Source organism: Bos taurus, chromosome 9, assembly GCF_002263795.3.
Source record: "Bos taurus isolate L1 Dominette 01449 registration number 42190680 breed Hereford chromosome 9, ARS-UCD2.0, whole genome shotgun sequence".
Classification (NCBI taxonomy): Eukaryota; Metazoa; Chordata; class Mammalia; order Artiodactyla; family Bovidae; genus Bos; species Bos taurus.
In genome coordinates this window covers 49,230,573-49,251,324 of record NC_037336.1, presented here as the reverse complement: position 1 = coordinate 49,251,324, position 20,752 = coordinate 49,230,573, and the positions used below count along the sequence as shown (strand labels likewise).

The window sequence follows — 20,752 nt, the reverse complement described above, 5'->3', positions numbered from 1 at the left end:
AGGCCATGATAATATGATTATGAGCCGGAGCAGAGATGCCCCCTTTCCTATGTGACTTACGATCTTCTACTGAAAAGTGCTTATTAATCAAAAACAGCCAGGAAAAATGTAAATCTATAGTAAGAAAGAGGAAGAAGACATACATTGTTTATTATATAGTTCATAACAGGGAGGTGAAAGAGGTAAAAAAAAAAAAAGGCTTCTTTAAGAAAGATGAAATCTAAAGGATTTAGTAGAGAACAACTAAGTGGAGAATAAGGAAGAATGTGTGAGGCAGAGAGAACAAGTTATACACTAGCTCAGGGGCAAGTTAAAGAGAATCTCTAAAAGAAAGAAGGCGAGGAAGATGGGAGGAGGGAGATGAGGGAAAGACACGTATGTGATGAAAATGAAAAGAGGTAATGGCCAAACAATATAGGGACCCCTGGGCCCTTTGAAAGGAGCCTTAAGTACTCATGTGTCATTCTGGAGCTGTACCTTGAAAGGATACAGCTCCAGTGGACAGAACAGCTAGAGCAAGGCCAGAATGGACATAGAAGGAAGAGTTAAGAGAGGCAAAGCAGCTAACAGGTGTCATGGATGACCTGACAGGTACCTGGATTAGGTGCTGGAGGTGATGGTGCAAAAGAAAGTGATGGAAAGAAATGAGAAGACTTAAGAGGCAGGTCAAATCAACGGGTCTTAATGATGGACTAGAAATGAGAACACAGGAGACAGAGTTGACTAGGGTGACTTTTAGGTTTCTGTTTTACAGAACTCTATCTATAGTTATGCCATTCACTGAATTGAACCAAGGAATAATGGAAGAAATAACCATTGGTTTAGAGGGGGCAAATTATGTACTTGGTTTGGAATACTGTATTTGTGATATCCAGGAGGAGAGGTCAGCCAGGATAATATGGATCTAGAGTTCAGGGAAGAGCTCTGGGTTAGGAATATAAATATATAAGTTATTTCATAAAGGTCAATAACTGGGATGGAATGATACAGAGTGCTAAATTTTAAAAGGGTCTAGGAACAAGTCAGGTAGAGAAGGAATCATCTGACCTAAGTATAAGGCTTAGGTCCTGCCCCATGGGGTCCTGAATATGTGGTGACTTGTTGCTTTCTCTGTACCAAAAGACATCAACCAGAAGTCTAGCAAGATGAAGCAGAGATCCACTAAAGGCTGCAAACAATGAAAAAAGATGGCCCAAAAGGTTAGAAGGTAAAGACAAGGAAGGTGAGTTTGTATTACAAGAGCCAGAAAAGAAAAGCACAAAGAAAAACTGGCATTTTGCAACTACTTCCACTTTATAACCTCTTTGTAATCCCTTTGATTATTTTATTCCCAGCTGTGAGTGATCATCATAAGGGAGTTTCGCCTTAAAAAAACAAAACAGACTTTCATTAAGCATGTATCAAGTTTTGCTTTGACTTAATATTTAGTTGGAACTCCCTTTGGCTTTGGCAGGGGAAAGAGCAGAATGCCTCGGCTGACATAATTTTCCATGTTCCTAAGTTAGGCATGACCAAAGTACCCAGTACAGTGATCACAGGATCAACCTTGCAGCTGACAGTGCTAAAAAACTACTTCCCTGAACTATACTGTCTAATTTTAAAATTTTGACTTCTAAATATAATTATAATTCAATTCTCTTTGATACATTTTCATTATGTCATACCAGAAATTCCTTCTATGATATAAGAATGTTCTGTTTTAGTCTTCATTTTAACTAAATGTACACAGATATACTATGGAAATCATACAGAGAGAAGACAAAAAAAAATATCTAAGTGAACACTAGTAATACTGGATTAAAACATAAAATACAGAACTCAACAGTATCAAAAACTAATTTTGCCTGTGAAATAAGGAAGAATAAGGAAATTTCAATTTGATAGCAGACTCATCAGAGTTTTCTTCCGATAGGTAGGGAGGGGTTTTGTTTTCTTTTCCCCAAAGGTAGAGGTTTAGTGAATGCTTCCTTTAGCGTTTCTCATACTTAGAAAACACCTAAAATGTTTCTTTAGTACTACCATCTTTAGCAGCAAAGATGAAGGAGAAATGTCCTTAATTCTTATGCTCATAATTGTTAAAATGTCCCCTCCTTATACATTTTGCTCAGATTGGCTCAGAAGGTAAAGAATCTGCCTGCAATGAAGGAGACAAAGGTGATCCGAGTTCAATCTCTGAGTCGGGAAGATCCTCTGAAGGAGGAAATGGCAACCCACTCCAGCATTCTTACCTGGGAAATCCCATGGACAGAGGAGCCTAGCAGGCTACAGTCCACAGGCTTGCAAAGACCTGGACACAGCTGAGCAACTAAGCACAATGGGGCTTGAATATGAATTTTGCTCTTCTATTCCTTGGGGCTGATGTCAAAGTTTGGGGAAGGGAGGAAGCAAAGAAGGCAGAAAAGAAAGAAGCTCTGAAATACTTTACCTATAAAATTCATGCCGCAGACAAATTTGATATGACAAAACCATTAGTACCAAGAATGAGAGATGGAGGAAGAAAACTTTTTAGGCAAAGGGTCAATGGAAAAATTCCATTATAAAAGTTAGCAAAGTAGTTTTTTCAATTGGACATAATTATTTTTAGATAAACTATAATGCTAAAAAACAAAGAATTTCCTTAAGACAGTAATAAATTAATATATAATTATTAGTGAATTTTTAAGGTGGTTTCTTACTAGAAACATATATATCTATGAAAAACTTACAAATAATGAAGAAAAAGGCACATATGTGAATAAGGAAAAGCTGATGTTTAGCATTAATCCAAGGTTGAAATTATTTTTTTCTTTTTAATACTGCAAAACCTTTTATTCTTGAAACTGGAGGTAGACTTTGAGTAAGAAGCTATTGAGTAAGGATCTTAACATTTTGATAATGTGAAAAAAAGAACAAGTAAACTTAAAAAATATGCTATAACCTCTGAGGCAGTTTCTAATTTCTTTTCCTATCACTGTAACAAAGTTTGTATAACTAGAAAAATCTCAATAGGGTTAAGGCATCAATTATTTTCCCATTCTGCAAGTTACACAGGAGGAGGGGAATTATTAACAGGAATGATAAAGCTGTACTTGCATTTGGTAACGCAAAGAGAAGCTTACAAATGAGACGTCTCATTAGTTTGAGCAGATGGATCAAAATTAAAGGCTGAATCGCCAACTTTTAATTTCCCAATAGCCAAGAAGAGCTTGAAGTCTTGCAGAGTATGGCTGTTGAAAAGTCAACATGAAAAGATTTTCTCCATCTGTCATCACACATGCTTGAGTGGAACACAACTGCCTCCTACTGCTTTTAATACTTTTAAGACAAAGTTGCACATGAAATCTATTAAGTACATGAACACACAAGTTTGGATGATTGGTACATTGAAACCCATGCAACATTATGATCAGAGATCATCAGCATGGCTTTTGAACATGAAATTTGCTCTGTTATAATTAAATTTAAGTGGAGAGAAACAAAATTAATTCATTTATATATATAAGAGGAAACTTAATTCTCAGCATGAAAAGTATTTATTTGCCTGAGAGTTATAGTTTTTTTTTTTTTGAAACGGACACATATTTTTAGTCTTAATAATGGTCTGAAAAGTAGTTGCTCCAATAAAATTGTTTAGGGGAAGCACAACTAGAGAGAAAATCTAAAATATGAAACAACTTGAAGGCAAACAAATAAACAAAATTAAGGAATAGTCATTGAAAGTATTTTTTTAACTAGTTGGCAAGGTGGTGGGGCATGCTGCTGCTGCTAAGTCGCTTCAGTCGTGTCCGACTCTGTGTGACTCCATAGATGGCAGCCCACCAGGCTCCCCCGTCCCTGGGATTCTCCAGGCAAGAACACTGGAGTGGGTTGCCATTTCCTTCTCCAATGCATGAAAGTGAAATGTGAAAGTGAAGTTGCTCAGTCGTGTCTGACTCTAGCGACCCCATGGACTGCAGTCCACCAGGCTCCTCCATCCATGGGATTTTCCAGGCAAGAGTACTGGAGTGGGGTGCCATTGCCTTCTCCGGGTGGGGCATGAAGTGGTAGCAAAAAAAAAAAAAAAGATTGAATGTTTTCCTGAACTAGAACAGACTGACTTACAATTTTTTTACTACTGTACACTAACTGCTAAGCTATATTTAAAAGGCAGTAAAATAAAGCTATAGTTTGTTAGGTACACAGCCCTATAAGAAATAACTTATGCTCCCTTAATAATAAAGAAAAGTACATTTATCAAATATATACTGGCTGCTTAATAAGAATGCACTAATGTGCAGTTAGTTATAACTGAATTCCAGACCAAAGCTTTCTGTCTGCCTATTTCTCTTTATGTCTCTCTGTACACACACAGATACACACACACACACACAATTTACTGCACTTTCATATGTAAAACAAAACATTTATACAGAAGAATTTCTTAGAATGAAGTACATATTGTTAGACCTTTCAGTCACTAGAGTTAGGCAGAATAATATAATTGAAGAGTTAATTTAGCTGTCAATTTTTGAGATAATAAGTTAAAAGATTGTTGAATTATCTATTTTTCATTTTCTGACAGATGGATACAAACTCATTTGTTGGAATTTATCACTTGGAACCTTACACAAAGACAGCAAGTGACTAGGATAACATTATACTCAACCTCAATTATGAGGGAAAAAATGAAACTTTAAACTCTACTCCACTGGGGACTTTTCTGTTAACCTTCTAATAAAAGCAAAGGACCACAGCTTAGTGAAGGCATTTCTTCAAGCAGATAAGAGAAAAATAATCCAGTGAAGGAATGCAAGGCCCTGAAAACAAACTTCCATATGAGTCTTAGTAATCAAAGACTACCATGAAGTATTAATAGCAATTCTTGTGTGATGGATTCAGACAAAGATTGCTAGCCTTGTTGAAATAGGTATCTACCTCAGCTTCCAAAGTCAAAATGCGTAACAATCCTCTTTTCCAAGTAAGCACACTTTTCAATCCCAGTTCTGGACATATTACAAAGACAATCAGCAGAAGCTGCCACCTATCAAGCTAACTGAACTTCTAAGCCAAACAGTATTTGGCAGAGAAACTTGCAAATAGAAGATTTAAAGACAGAACGATCCTTTTGAAAAGATTAAAACAGAAAAAGATTTTAGTTTTGGGCAACTTTCCCAAAGTTACATACATAATACAGATAATTTAAAGAAATGAAAAAGAGGTTTGTTCTCAAAGTGTGTTGTAAAAGAGCTTTTTACTGAAATGATCACATTAATGTAAAAGACTAAGATGCTGCTTTAACAACCAACAACATAGTACTTAACATCTGAAGGTACTGGCCTGGGCATTTGTAATACCAGTAATATTAGAGGCAAATATCAACCAATGGGCCATAGTCCTGATGCATTCAATATTTCCCAGTATCCCCAATAAACTAAGGATCTATGAAGATGAGCAATTTATCAAACAAAATCCTATTTATCAGAGTCCCCATGTACCTGACACCACACTAGGAACTTAACCAACAATATTTCCTTATAACTGAGTCTTATTTAGTGGGACCTGTTCCACTGGAACACAAATCCTAAAAAAAAAAAAACAAAAAAAACCCACAAAGAACAGTGATTAAACTTTTAAAATCTGACATCTTTAAGTGTTTATTTACATGTTATTGTTTCCATTTATTTTTCTATCATATCTTTAGGGAGAGAAAATAGAGAAATTGGAAAATTAAGGGAGTAAAATGCATTTTAAGAAATAGAAGGACATACACCAACACTATCTCTGAATGGTAGAATTCAATCATTTTTTCCCCCCTCATTTTTACTTTATGGAGTGCCCAAAGGTTAAATTTGTTTAAACTCTTTTACTGGTTACTCTCTGTTATCAGTATATTAATCATATTTTATATTAAACATTTTAAAGATGTAATTACAGAGGCCAAAGACCACAGGGTCACACATGAAGCAAAAAACACAGGGAAGAACATGTTTTTCTAATTGAAAGTAGCAGCACATCCAAAGCAAAGCACGGACAAAATGGTATGTAAAACACGTGTTTTTGTAATCATAATTTAGAGGTAATTGTAGATAAGAAAAAATTTCACTGGTAAAACACATGGTCTTATACACCTTAAAATTGTAAAACAAATTCAAAATGACACACACACATCAGATCATAACTTACATCATACAACTTGATAAAATTATTCAGAAGGACATGGTGTAGGTTTGTAAAATCCTTTGTAGGTCTGCTATGACAACAAAATGTGATAACCCATTTGGAGTGCATCATAGGATCATGGGGTAAGATCACAAAATGTGGCCATTTGTGCCGTAATCTTATTTTAGACAACTTACCCTAAGTAAACGTTTCAATAGAAAAAATAATAGAAAGATGATCACTACAGCAGTCCTGTCCTTAATAAGGGACTTCCCAGGTGGCATTAGTGGTAAAGAATCCACCTGTCTTAAGTCAGGAGCCTTCATAGACACAGGTTCAATCCCTGGGTTGGGAAGATGCCCTGGAGAAGGGCATGGCAACCTACTCTAGTATTCTTGCCTGGAGAATCCCATGGACATAGGAGCCTGGTAGATGACAGTCCATGGGGTTGCAGAGTCAGACATAACTGAAGCAACTTAGCACATCTTTAATAAGAGCGAGCCTCAAACATTTATTATACTCAATAATGGCGGGATAACCAATAAGAAGAAGAACAGCTGACGTTGGCTTAATGCTAAAGTGACAGTGTCAAGTACTGAAGATGCTGTGTATTTTATCAACATAAGCTTGTATTTCAATCCTGGTGTGACCTTTTACTAGCTGTATGGCCTTGAGAAGCTGCTTAACATGTATTATGCTCATTTTCTCTTTTAACAAAAGGAGATTTAATGCTTATATTAGAAGATTATGAAGATTTAAAAGTCCAAAGTGACTTACACAGCATCTAAAAATTAGAACTTGAATAAAAACTCCCTTCTGTCTCTTACAGACATTAACATTGAGAAGATCATGGAGAAAGAATGAAAACTATTTACTATTCATTAAGGAAAACAGTGAATATAAATTACACTGTATATACAGTGTAATTATAATTTAGCAATGGACTGTAACTAATAATTAAAATTAAGTTTGAATGAGGAAAATTAAAAGGTACATGTGCAAATGGATTAAAAAAGACCAGCAGGTCATGAATAAAAATTATAATAATTTGAAATGGTAAAATAATAGTAGAACTATGAAAAAAAATTTAAACAGTTATTTTAGTTTTACAATTTAAAAAAGTAAATGGGTATGTAGTATGTGTAGAGAACTGAAGAAAGTCCCACTATTATGGAAAACAAACATCATCACTAGTCATTGAGACAGAAACTGTGAGACCTGCAGCCTAAAGGGCAGAGGGATGTGAGCACAGATCTGGATAGGAACTGATACCGAAGCGTTCCGGTGGGTTCCTAAACTGCAACCACACTTTACTGAGTCACCCACAGTGTATTTTTAGCCAGATCAAAGTGTACAGAAAGGAGACAGCTTGGTGGTCACGTATCCTTAAAAGGCTAGTGACTGTGGACACCGTGACATGCACACAAAAAACGGGAGGTAATGCATGTGTGCAGCTTCTGCCGTAGTTTTGCGCTCTCTATATTCCTGGGTTCCTCCTCTCCTGAGGCTTCCCAGCTTTGCTGTCCTTCCTAAACAGGAACCAGCACTATGAACCTCTCTCTCCATCTCACTCTTGTCTGCTCTGAATTTACTACTAGAAGTGCCTGCCCTATGGCAGTTATTGTTTTGAAAAGTAATGCAATGGATGGCATCACTAAGAATGAAAGGGCTGGCAGTGAGATCTAATCTCTACTGATGAAACATGCCCAGCCAGCATTTGAACTTTATGATCTCTAGAGGGACATGTTAGCCCCTGTAACAGCCAGAGAACAAACTATGCCAGAAGAGAAAGAGGATATAATCTTCCTAGGATTCTTTAAATATATTTACCTGGACTTTTATCTACCTGCAATAGAAGATACAACCATTCTATTTCCCAATATTTAGGAATAAAGCTGCATTTTATTTTTTTAAAAGACATATTTCATAACATAAGATTATATGGAGAAAGGTTGAAGTAGTTTAATAAATATTGATCTTGCAATTGCCCTCCTTGGTATATACCCAAAGGAAGTGAGAACTAATGTCCACATAAAATCTGTTCAAAGCTGTTATGTACACATAAATTGTGGTACATCCAGACAATGGAATATTATTAAGTGCTAAAAAAAAAAAACAAGCTATCAAGCCATGAAAAAGCAGGGAGTTACCTCAAACACATATTATGAAAGAAACTATTCTGAAAAGGCTATAAATTACAAAAGGCTACAATCTTATATGATTCCAACTATATGACATTCTGGAACACACAAAACTACAGAGACAATGAAAAGATGAATGGTTAGCAATGGTTAAGGGGAAGGAAGGATGAATCAGTTGAGCAGAGAGGGCTTTCAGGGCAGTGAAATTTTCTGTATGACACTATAATGGTGGATACATTGTCCAAACCCATAGAAAGTACAACATGGAGAGTGAAGCCTAATGTAACCGATGGACTTTAGGTGATATTGGTGTGTCAACATGAGCTCATAGACTGAAACCAAAGTGTCACACCAGTGGAAGATAAGTTGATGGTGGAGGAGGCTGTGCATGTGCCAGGGTAGGGGGTGTATGAGAACTCTTTCTACTTCCTGCTCAGTTTTGCTGTGAACCCAAAATTGTTCTAAAAAATAAAGTAAATTTTAAAAAGTTAATGGAGAAAACATTGAAATATTTACTGAATATTTCTAATATGGCATAGGCTCCAGAGCTAGATTCCTTAGCTAATAACATAGTTGATATCGTCTGTAATATAAAAGTTGGAAATAAATGTCCATGGTGGTAACATCTAGCTAATTACACTTAATTTATCCTGTTCTTTTACAAGATGGTGCAAATACTGGTGGCTATGCAACATATCACTGTGTTTTAGGATTTCCTGTGAAATGCTACCAAAAGTTTCTCAAGATAGCATTTTAGGATCATCAGACATTTGCCACAAATAAATCTCATGAGGAAATCTAGAACAAAGGTTGGTACACTACAGCCTGCAAGTTGAATGCATCTGTTCCTGTTCTTATAAATAAAGTTTTATTGGAACATAGCCATGCCCAATTGTTCCTATATTGTCCATGGCTCCTTTCATGCTACAATAGTACAGGTGAGTACCTGAAACATAAGCCCCACAAAGTCTAAAATATTTACTATCTGGCCCTTTCCAGAAAAGTTTTCTGTCTCCAGACCAAGAATAAACTGGTGGTATTTGGTCATATTTTTGTATTAAAGAAAGAACATTGGTTTTTTTATACTTCTTTACTTGTACATGATAAATAATGGAACCCCACTAAGCAGTTCTCTAATGAAGATCAAAGAGGACCAAAGCTATAAAATAAATCCAAATAAAGTGATATGAGACCATGGCTAGCCAAGATGCTACACTTGCATGGTCTTATTTGTAAGTGCACAAGTAAAAACAAAGGCAATGTGTTACTTCATTCAGCATAGCATCTCATCATCTTATCTGAGAAATTAGGATAACAGTGTCTGCCTCATTGGCTGCTGAGAGAAGTCAATGAGATAATAAGTGTAAGGTAATTTTAGCAGTTTCAGGTATTTATTGATCATTAAGAAATATATTAATAAGTTACTAATATTCTCATACAATTTAATCATGATTTCTTTTCCATAAAAGTTATTCCTATAACTAAGGACATTTTTTTTTTCTGATCTTTTCTGTTTGTTTTTGTTTTATTCTTATTTATTTTTTATTTTTTTACTTTACAATATTGTATTGGTTTTGCCATACATTGACATGAATCCGCCATGGGTATACATGTGTTCCCCATCCTGAACCCCCCTCCCATTTTTCTCCCCATACCATCCCTCTGGGTCATCCCAGTGCACCAGCCCTGAGCATCCTGTATCATGCATCGAAACTGGACTGGCGATTCGTTTTTACATATGATAATATACAAGTTTCAATGATGCCACTTTCCCAAATCATCCCACCCTCGCCCTCTCCCACAGAGTCCAAAAGACTGTTCTATACATCTGTGTCTCTTTTGCTGCTAAGGACATTTTCTTGAGGTTAGAATTTTAAAACTGTGCCTTTAAGGGGGAAAAAAAATGCATCAAGAATGCTGAGTGGGCAGTGTTCCACTTTTAATTCTAGTTTATCTTTGTTTTACATATTGAGGTTCCAAACAATATTTAGTCTGGGGGAAAAAGATGTCACTGCTTTTAAAATATTTTAAAAACAAAGGACCAGAATTTCATTTTACCTGCCATAAAAGGCTAACAATGTAGAAAAAAAATCCCATAATAATATAAAGTGACCTGAAGAACCATATACAATTTGGCATTGGTTAGCTGTTATGTACGTAATTATCATTATTCTACATTTTTCTTAACAATCCTTATTGTAACATCTTGAACCTTGGAATTTAAAAGAGCAGTTAATATCCAAACAACATGAAAATTTATTATATATATATTTCAATTGCTACTACTTCATGAAACAACAGTAATATAGCATGTTAATTTCTTACATTATGCAAATAAACTAAAATTTTTGATGTGTGAGAGGAGGTTGGTATTATCTTAAGGATGAAATTCTTCTTCCTCTTATCTATTTAATAAAAATGGCAAACAAAACAGCATGATCTATCAATATCAGGATGATAGTATTATCTTTGAAAAATTTATGACTTAAATGGTTACCTAGTGGACTAAAATATTACTAAGAAATAAAACCTGTGGATCATTATTTCAGAATTGAAGAATACTTTTAAGACCATAAAATTAATAATTTTAATCATTATGTAATCTCTAAAAACAGGATAAAGTGTACCTGATGTCCAGCCTTTACTTGCTTCAAAACACTTTCATAACATACTTCATCCATGTTATTTAACTGCTGCACCTTAAAGTTTTTAAAAATGAAAAATATCAAATAGAGCAATTATAAACTGCTTAGCTACAAAAAAATCTTTACCAATTATGAGGCATCTCCTTTTATTTTCAGATTAGCCAGAATGCTGAAATAAAAGTGCAGTATCAATACGTAATACATAACAACCCATAGGAAGTAAACACAATGTAATTAAAAACTACAAATAAAATACCTCATATGCAACACTTTCAGTGTACTAACTTTATTAAGAATGCCAAGTTTTTTAAAGACAATAATTTTAAGAACAATATTCTAATTAGAGATATTTTAAAATAATTTTAAGTTTCTTTTCACTGTTTTCCCCAGAGAAGCCCATTCTTCAGGCTGTTTTTCTTCTGTTTCATTCCATAAAAATACAGAGCTTTCCTAACTCTCAAAATCACAGAATATTACCACAGAATATCAAAATGTAAGGAAGCTTACTATTTCTGTAATGAATATGGAGTTCAGTAAATATTTTTCTACAGAAACATTTTCCAAATTGATTGGAAATTTAGTATCAAATTCATGAATTTTAAAAAGGTCTCATTTTCTCTATTAATGATGAGATGACTTCCAACCATAAAAAGGTAAGGTGGTTACCATAAAGCAGGAGGCATGTGACCAAGCTTGTGTCTCTCTATTTAACACTGATTAAGACTTTGCATGGGATGAAAATGTTATACATCTAAAATGACTATAATTTAGATCCTTTCATTTTAACATTCTGGAACTCTTATGACTTAGTGATTAAGTAAGATGAAATAATCACAAGACAATTGACTCTCCATTAATTATTAAAAAAAACCCACCAAAACTCCTCCAAACAAAATTCTCAATCATTAGACACTATTTTCCCATGTTCTTCCACAACAACTGAATCATATCATGAGCTTCTGAAAGAAACTTTCAAAAATCCACAAGGATTTCTTAGTATAAGAAATGACAAATTAACAATGGTTACAATATATTAAACGACACCCTGGGGAGTTGCTTAATTGTTACCAACTGTATATGTCAGCTGAGTGTAAAACTAATGCATTTTAGTTTCCTTCTCCATTTAGAAAACTAATATGTATAATTAGTTTATTATTTATACTACATAAGATTGATAAAAGTATTTTGTAAATTTTGCCAAATTTCTGAACCTTCTAAATAATTACCACAGATCAACATCTCACACCATTCCTTTTATGATTACAATGCTAACATACTGTGGTGAAAATACTTAGAATTTAATTAGGTTTAAGTGATTTAACAATTTCTATGATAAAAATAAGTTCTATGATGGCTGAAAGCATCTGAAAACACTTTATATTTTTCTGGGATAATCATCTGCTATCATTCAAATTATGAACTGAAAGAACAATCTTATACACAACTCTACATCTGTTCTAATGATACATTAAAATAAACTAAATAATCAAATATATTTTAAGATATAACAAAAAAAAAAAAGCAGCAAGTAATACTGAAAACCACTTGAAACAATCAAATAAAAGATGTATTTCATAACTATTATTACATCATGAACTATCCTTTGTGTATACATTTTGAAATGGTTCCCCACAATTCTAAACATATCTTAGTTAATAAGCAGATAGAGTATATTAACTGTTGCAGTGATATTGGCTCTTAGTATTTTCTAAGCTAAGTATTTTATTTATAATATTGTAAGGTAAAAATAGCTCTATTTTAGTAACAAAATTATTTTTAGACAAGAAGTAATATAATACACTAAAGATCAAGTTTGACACAGTAACACATGATTCTATCTCATTTTCTTTCATAAAGAGGTCATATGGCCCATGAATCTTCTCCTAAAACTATTTGTTCCACAGGGGGAAATAAGTGTCATGAAACTTAATAAACGTATAAATTTTAAGCAAAATATTCCTTCATGATTCTATAAAAGCCTAAAATAAGCACCCTGATAATGCAAATGGTACATGGTAATAACATTTAAGGAACACCACAAAAGAATTTCAGAAATGCTGATTGTATATATAATTAATATGATAATTATACAACAAATTAAACAGAACACCTCATTTAGTAGTTGTTACCATGAAATTATTTTTCAATTGTATATATGGTATTACTTATTTTAGATGAATAATATATCATAATATATATTACTGATTTAACTAGAGTCTTTTATTATTTACTGCCTTCAATCCTATCAGAATAACTTCTTGAATATATATATAACCTGTATTCTTAGCTAAGAATACAAAATATTCACTGATAACAGCAATGCAAGCTATTACAAGCAGCTTTTTGGAGAGGAGACATTCTCCTACATATAGTTGAGGAAATGCACTTGATTTTCTTCTAAGCTGTCATATTTGTAATGGTGGTCTGAAGTCTCTAATGTCAAACAAGTATTAAACAATACATCAACAAAAATATTTCTAGAAAGTATTAAACAATACATCAACAAAAATATTTCTAGAAAAGCATAATTTTTTAAAAGAAGTATTTACCTTATTTGCACTTTTAATCCCTAGAAATGTCTGTCCAAGAGGAACAGGTCGAAAACGGCCATCAAAGAAGAAAAGTCCAATGCAGGGATTAACATGTAAAAATGTAGCAACGTCGAGGTAGTTGGGTAAGGTAGCAGAGAGTCCAAGAATTCTTATCATACTCTGCGTGGATTCAACCTATAGGAGTTAAATAACATATAAGATATTAAGTAAATTATTTAATTAAGTAATTTATAAATAACATGCATAAGTATTAAATAATGTATAAGACTGGATTTGTACTTAGTTTAAAGTAAGCTTTGGTAGTATAAAGTATGAAACATTTGCAGAAAATAAGATCACTAAAGATATCAAGATAAGAGTAACAACACATAGTCTGAAAGATAATATGAAAAAAATTGGACTAAATTTGGCATGTGGAATGATATAAAAATGATTATAAATGTACTTTTAGTGTATTTCCTGAACCAGAAAATTCTATTAGTTAAATGGTTTCTTTTGTTTTCCTCCTAAAAATGTAACAAGGCAATTGACATGTGTTAGGAAAGACATGTGTTAACTTATAATTTCAAGCATTTAAAGTATATACTCTTTATTCTCAAGTTCAGTAATTTCAAATTCATTTTAAACACAAACACTTAAAAGTCTGAAATAATTAAGGCAGATTCTTTCAGTGTTTTACAAATTTAAATTTAAAATGATATACTGTATAAGGGAGAGTTTGCGTGGAATAACAGCCAAAACTTGGGGGCAAAATTTACAAGTACATTCTCAAAGAATGTACTAAGCTTCATTCTTTGTGTTCATTCAGTTCAGTTCAGTTTCTCAGTCGTATCCGACTCTGCAACCTCATGGACTGCAGCACGCCAGGCTTCCCTGTCTATCACCAACAGCCGGAGCTTGCTTAAACTCAGGTCCACTGAGTCGGTGATGTCATCCAACAAACTCAGTCTCTGTTTGTCCCCTTCTCCTCCCGCCTTCAATTTTTCCCAGCATCAGGATCTTTTCCAATGAGTCCGCTCTTTGCATCAGGTGGCCAAAGTACTGGAGTTTCAGCTTCAACATCTGTTCTTCCAATGAATATTCAGGGTTGATTTCCTTTAGGATTGACTGGTGTGATCTTGCAGTCCAAGGGAGTCTTCTCCAACACCACAGCTCAAATGCATCAACTCTTCAGTGCTCACCTTTCTTTATGGTCCAACTCTCACATCCATATATAACTACTGGAAAAACCAGTAGTCCATTTAACTTCATCTATATGGACCTTTGTCAGCAAAGTAATGTCTCTGTTTTTTAGTATGCTGACTAGGCTGGTCACAACTTTTCTTCCAAGAAGCAAGCCTCTTTTAATTTCATGGCTGCAGCCACCATCTGCAATGATTTCGGAAGCCCCCAAAATAAAATCTGTCATTGTTTCCACATCTATTTTCCATGAAGTGATGGGACTGGATGACATGATATTAGTTTTTTGAATGCTGAGCTTTAAGCAGCTCTTTCACTATCATCAAGAGGCTCCTTAGTTCCTCTTTACTTTCTGCTATAAGGGTGGTGCCATCTGTACATCTGAGGTTATTGGTATTTCTTCCAGCAATCTTGATTCCAGCTTGTGCTTCATCCAGTCTGGCATTCTGCATGAGGTACTCTGCATATAAATTAAATAAGCAGGCTGACAATATACTGCCTTGATGTACTCCTTTCCTAAACTGGAACCAGTCTGCTGTTCTATGTCTAATTCTAATTGTCGCTTCTTGACCTGCATACACATTTCTCAGGAGGCAGATAATGTGGTCTGGAATTCCCATCTCTTGAAGAATTTTCCACAGTTTATTGTGATCCACACAGTCAAAAGCTTTGGTATAATCAATAAAGCAGAAGTGGATGTTTTTTTGGAACTCTCTTGTTTTTTTGATGATCCAGCAGATGTTGGCAATTTGATCTCTGCTTCCTCGGCCTTTTCTAAATTTTTGAATATCTGGAAGTTCATAGTTCAGATATTGCTGAAGCCTGGCTTGGAGAATTTTGAGCATTACTTTGCTAGTGTGTGAGATGAGAGCAATTGTGTGGTAGTTTGAGCATTCTTTGGCATTGCCTTTCTTTGGGATTGGAATGAACACTGACCTTTTCCAGTCCTGTGGCTACTGCTGAGTTTTCCAAATTTGCTGGCATATTGAGTGCAGCACTTTCACAGCATCACCTTTTAGGATTTGAAATAGCTCAACTGGAATTCCATCACCTCCATCAACTTTGTTCGTAGTGATACTTCCTAAGGCCCACTGGACTTCACATTCCAGGATGTCTGGCTCTAAGTGAGTGATCATACCATTGTGGTTATCTGGGTTATGAAGATGTTTTTTGTATAGTTCTGTGTATTCTTGCCACCTCTTCTTAATACCTTCTGCTTCTGTTAGGTCCATACCATTTCTGTCCTTTACTGGCATTCTTTGGAACTCTGCATTGAGGTGGATATATCTTTCTTTTACTCTTTTGCCTTTTACTTCTCTTTTCTCAGCTATTTTTAAGGCCTCCTCAGACAACTATTTTGCCTTTTTGCATTTGTTTTTCTTGAGGATGGTATTGATCACTGCCTCCTATACAATGTCACGAACCTCCATCCATAGTTCTTCAGGCACTCTATCAAAATTAATCTCTTAAATCTATTTGTCACTTCCACTGAATGGTCCAGTGGTTATGCCTACTTTCTTCAGTTTAAGTCTGAATTTGGCAATAAGGAGTTCATGATGTGATCCACACTCAGCCCCAGGTCTCGTTTTTGCTGACTGTATAGAGCTTCTCCATCTTTGGCTGCAAAGAATATAATCAATATGATTTTGGTATTAACCACCTGATGATATCCATGTGCAGACTCATCTCTTGTGTTGTTGGAAGAGTGTGTTTGCTATGACTGGAGCATTCTCTTGGCAAAACTCTGTTAGCCTTTGCCCTGCTTCATTCTGTACTCCAAGGCCAAACTTGCCTGATAACCCAGGTATCTCTTGACCTCCTACTTTGGCATTCCAGTCCCCTGTGATGAAAAGGACATCTTTTTTTGTTAGTAGTTCTAGAAGGTCTTGTAGGTCATCATAAACTTGTTCAACTTCAGCTTCTTTGGCTTTAGTGGTTGCGGTATAGACTTGGATTACCATGATACTGAATGGTTTAACTTGGAATGAACAGAGATTATTGTGTCATTTTTGAGACTGCACCCAAGTACTGCATTTCAGATTCTTTGTTGACTATGAGGGCTACTCCATTTCTTCTAAGGGATTCTTGCCCACAGTAGTAGATATAATGGTCATCTGAATTAAATTTGCTGATTCCAGTCCATTTTAGTTTATTGATTCCTAAAATGTCGATGTTAACTCTTGCCATCCTCTTGTGTTCACTGCTAGGGTGTAATATTTTAATTTTGCTGCTAAACACTGCTGATAACATTGATTAGTTTGTTTGCCAGTCATTTATTAAGCTTTTAATGCAGTGCAGGGAAAGCAGGGGTTTAGAGTCTGTAAAAACCACAAAAAAACACTGCAATGTATGCCATTAACAGTAGCACCTTCTAAAAATTGTGAGAACAATGAAGAGAGATGACACGCAGAGGTGACAGCTGTTGTTCTAAGAGAAGAGTAGTTAGGAACGTAGGCCAGGAAGAAGGGGGTTTAAGACACTGTACTTGGCAACACTAGTGGTACCAGTTAAGAGAAGGGAGGTAACAGAAATGTAGAAATGATTGTGAGAAATCTTGCATGCCGAGAAGTTTCTCCATTTTACTGCTTATGAACACAGGACACTATCCCATTCTCATTCAATTACGTTTTTATGATGACAGCTTATAGTATTTTCATCTTTTTTCATTTCTAAACATTCTGTGAAATTTCTTTATCCTTTCTAATTTTGTTCACTCATAGGTTTTCTACTTATTTGTGATTAGATTGTTATAAGATTATTTTACTTTTTTAAAAACTAGCTTTACAAATATTTTTATAGGACTCTAGTTAATAAATCTAGTTTATTGTTTTTCTATTTTGTATTTTATTTTTTCAACTTTAGCATTTTTCCATTTTTTAGCAATTCTATTTAATATTATCTAACAGTTAAAATTTAATAATTAACTTATTATAGTCCCTACATATCTGTTTCATTTTAGAGTATAATTTGAACTCTTAACTATAAATTTGTCTGTACTAAGTAAACTTTCATTATTTTCTAATAAGAGTGTTGTCACTCTCTCTTTTCCTTCTATGAGCACTTACTGAGCTCTAAGTGTCAGAAGAATAATCTTTCAAATGGTTGGGTTTTATATCAATTTATCAAATCCAAAGTGTAGAAGGTATGTGTGTATGTTTGTGTCTATATCTATCTATATATACACACATACATGTGTGTTTGTATGTAGATAGGAATATATATATATATATATTTGTGCATATATAGTTTTTTATGATATAGAATTTCTTTCTAAATTTCTATTGTATTTTGCTGTTGTTGTTCAGTAGCTCAGTTGTGTCCAACTCTTTGCTATCCCATGGAGTGCAGCACACCAGGCTTCCCTGTCCTTCACTATCTCCCAAAGTTTGCTCAAATTCATGTCCACTGAGTGGGTGATGCTACCTAACCATCTCATCCTATATTTTTATATATTTACTAGGCTTCCATGTAAAAGTCTAATTTTATTTTATTTTTTTTAATTTTTAAAAAAATTTTATTTTAAACTTTATAATATTGTATTGGTTCTGCCATATATCAAAATGAATCCGCCACAGGCATACATGTGTTCCCCATCCTGAACCCTCCTCCCTCCTCCCTCCCCATACCATCCCTCTGGGTCATCCCAGTGCACCAGCCCCAAGCATCCAGTATCGTGCATCGGACCTGGACTGGCGACTCGTTTCATACATGACATTATACATGTTTCAATGCCATTCTCCCAAATCATCTCACCCTCTCCCTCTTCCACAGAGTCCAAAGACTGTTCTATACATCAGTGTCTCTTTTGCTGTCTTGTATGCAGGGTTATTGTTACCATCTTTCTAAATTCCATATACATGCATTATTATACTGTATTGGTGTTTTTCTTTCTGGCTTACTTCACTCTGTATAATAGGCTCCAGTTTCATTCACCTCATTAGAACTAATTCAAATGTATTCTTTTTAATGGCTGAGTAATACTCCATTGTGTATATGTACCACTGCTTTCTTATCCATTCATCTGCTGATGGACATCTAGGTTGTTCCATGTCCTGGCTATTATAAACAGTGCTGCAATGAACATTGGGGCACACATGTCTCTTTCAATTCTGGTTTCCTTAGTGTGTATGCCCAGCAGTGGGATTGCTGGATCATAAGGCAGTTCTATTTCCAGTTTTTTAAGGAATCTCCACAATCTTCTCCATAGTGGCTGTATTAGTTTGCATTCCCACCAACAGTGTAAGAGGGTTCCCTTTTCTCCACATCCTTTCCAGCATTTACTACTTGTAGACTTTTGGATCGCAGCCATTCTGACTGGCGTGAAATGGTACCTCATAGGGGTTTTGATTTGCATTTCTCTGATAATGAGTGATGTTGAGCATCTTTTCATGTGTTTGTTAGCCATCTGTATGTCTTCTTTGGAGAAATGTCTATTTAGTTCTTTGGCCCATTTTTTGATTGGGTCATTTATTTTTCTGGAATTAAAAACGGCTTCTTACCTGGGAAAAAGTTTGAAAATCTCTGATGTGATTTAAGTACACATGACTTGGAATGAATTTGGTAAGCTAATTAACTTCAAACAAATTCCTTTATGAAATAATGCATAAAAAAAAATTATCAATCTGTAACAAAAAACTATACAGTACTATTTTTTTTTTAATCTAGGAATGTTTAATGTTCTTGGCTATCATAAAAATAAGGGGATTCATGGGATATACTTATTTGAGCAAATATTTTAATTATTTTTTTCAGGTTTTTTATGACCTTCTTAGTCAAAAGTTGCTTGCCTCATATTAGTATCTTCAAGTTACTATACCTAAGTGAAAGCTCCCAACATTGGATTTCACCTTGGATATTTCAACACAGTGCATACATCGGCTGGGAAAATCCAAGGTCCCATACTCCCTGACACAAATATCACTTACAGGAACTAAGAGAAAATGTGGCCCTGTCCCTTCCAAACTCATTCTGTAAGTAGGACAAAAATGAATCTTGTTACTCGTTGTAATGGGTTATATATCTGGGCTTATTTGAGGATTAAATAAAACACTATGAGATACACACATAGCTTCCCAAGCAAACCCAACCCAAGCCAAGGAACCCTACGTAAGGGGAACAGATGACCCTACCTGTTATTTAAGAAGTCTCCTTTACATATTATAATGAGACTCCTTTACGTAATTAGAATGCTGTTTTGAAATACATTTACTTATTTGGCTGTACTACATCTCACTTGTGGCACATGTGATCTTGCTCTTCATTGCGCTATGCAGGATCTTTTAGTTGCAGCATATGGGAATTTTTAGTTGTGGCATGTAGGATCTAGCTCCCTGACCAGGGATTGAACACGGGGCCCCTGCATTGGGAGCATGGAGTCCTATCCATGGGACCACCAGGGAAGCCCCTAGAATAATTTTAATTATGCCATAGTTCTATTTACTATTGGTGGTGATTTGAAAGGATATGAAAGTAATTTTTAGTATTAAAATCATTTAACACATAAGTTATTGAGTATATTTTTAATGTCTTTTGATGTTAAATACATGACACCTTGCAAACATTACAGATATTTTTCTGCTAAACCCCCATTTTAAAACTGTTACCTTTTTAATCTAAAAATAATCTATTATACTCATAAATCTGTATGAGAAATATTTTCCTTTAAATATGGATAATTTGAAACTTTATGTCTTAAACCACATCTTGAAACTCTACACACTATAGAGTAATCTGAAAATATTAATAGTTGAAAACTAAAAAAAGTTAACATTTTGCAGTTTCTTCTTTATCATTAGCCCAAAAAATAGGCAGTAAATTTTTATAGCATTTTCCCTCACATAAAATCTAAGTTTGGACAAAGTCTCCCTACTCACTGAAAGTAAATTTAGTTAAAACAACTAATGTTAGTTCAATGTTAAATACAACAGATTTGGGTTTAATTCTACTTTTCTCTTTTCCAAATCTCTCTCATGCCAAGGATGTAGTGAATTTAGTGCCTAATACCATCATGTAATTTTAGAACCTGAACAGAATCTACATCCCATTAGAAAAGCTCCCTATGGTGTCTATGTTAGTTACAAAGTGCCATGTGAAGCACTGCCATCTACTGGGAGTGTCT

General features: G+C 34.7%; 1 protein-coding gene across 1 annotated transcript in view; it reads right to left on the bottom strand.

Annotated features, from left to right (window-relative positions):
- Positions 1–20,752, bottom strand: part of ASCC3 (activating signal cointegrator 1 complex subunit 3) — a 332,797-nt gene that overhangs the window by 178,495 nt on the left and 133,550 nt on the right. The window contains exons 12-13 of the mRNA NM_001206118.2: positions 13,453–13,629; positions 10,886–10,957 (exon numbers count right to left, since the gene is read on the bottom strand). Coding sequence (NP_001193047.1) covers positions 10,886–10,957; positions 13,453–13,629 — 249 coding nt within the window. The remainder of the gene's footprint in view (positions 1–10,885; positions 10,958–13,452; positions 13,630–20,752) is intronic.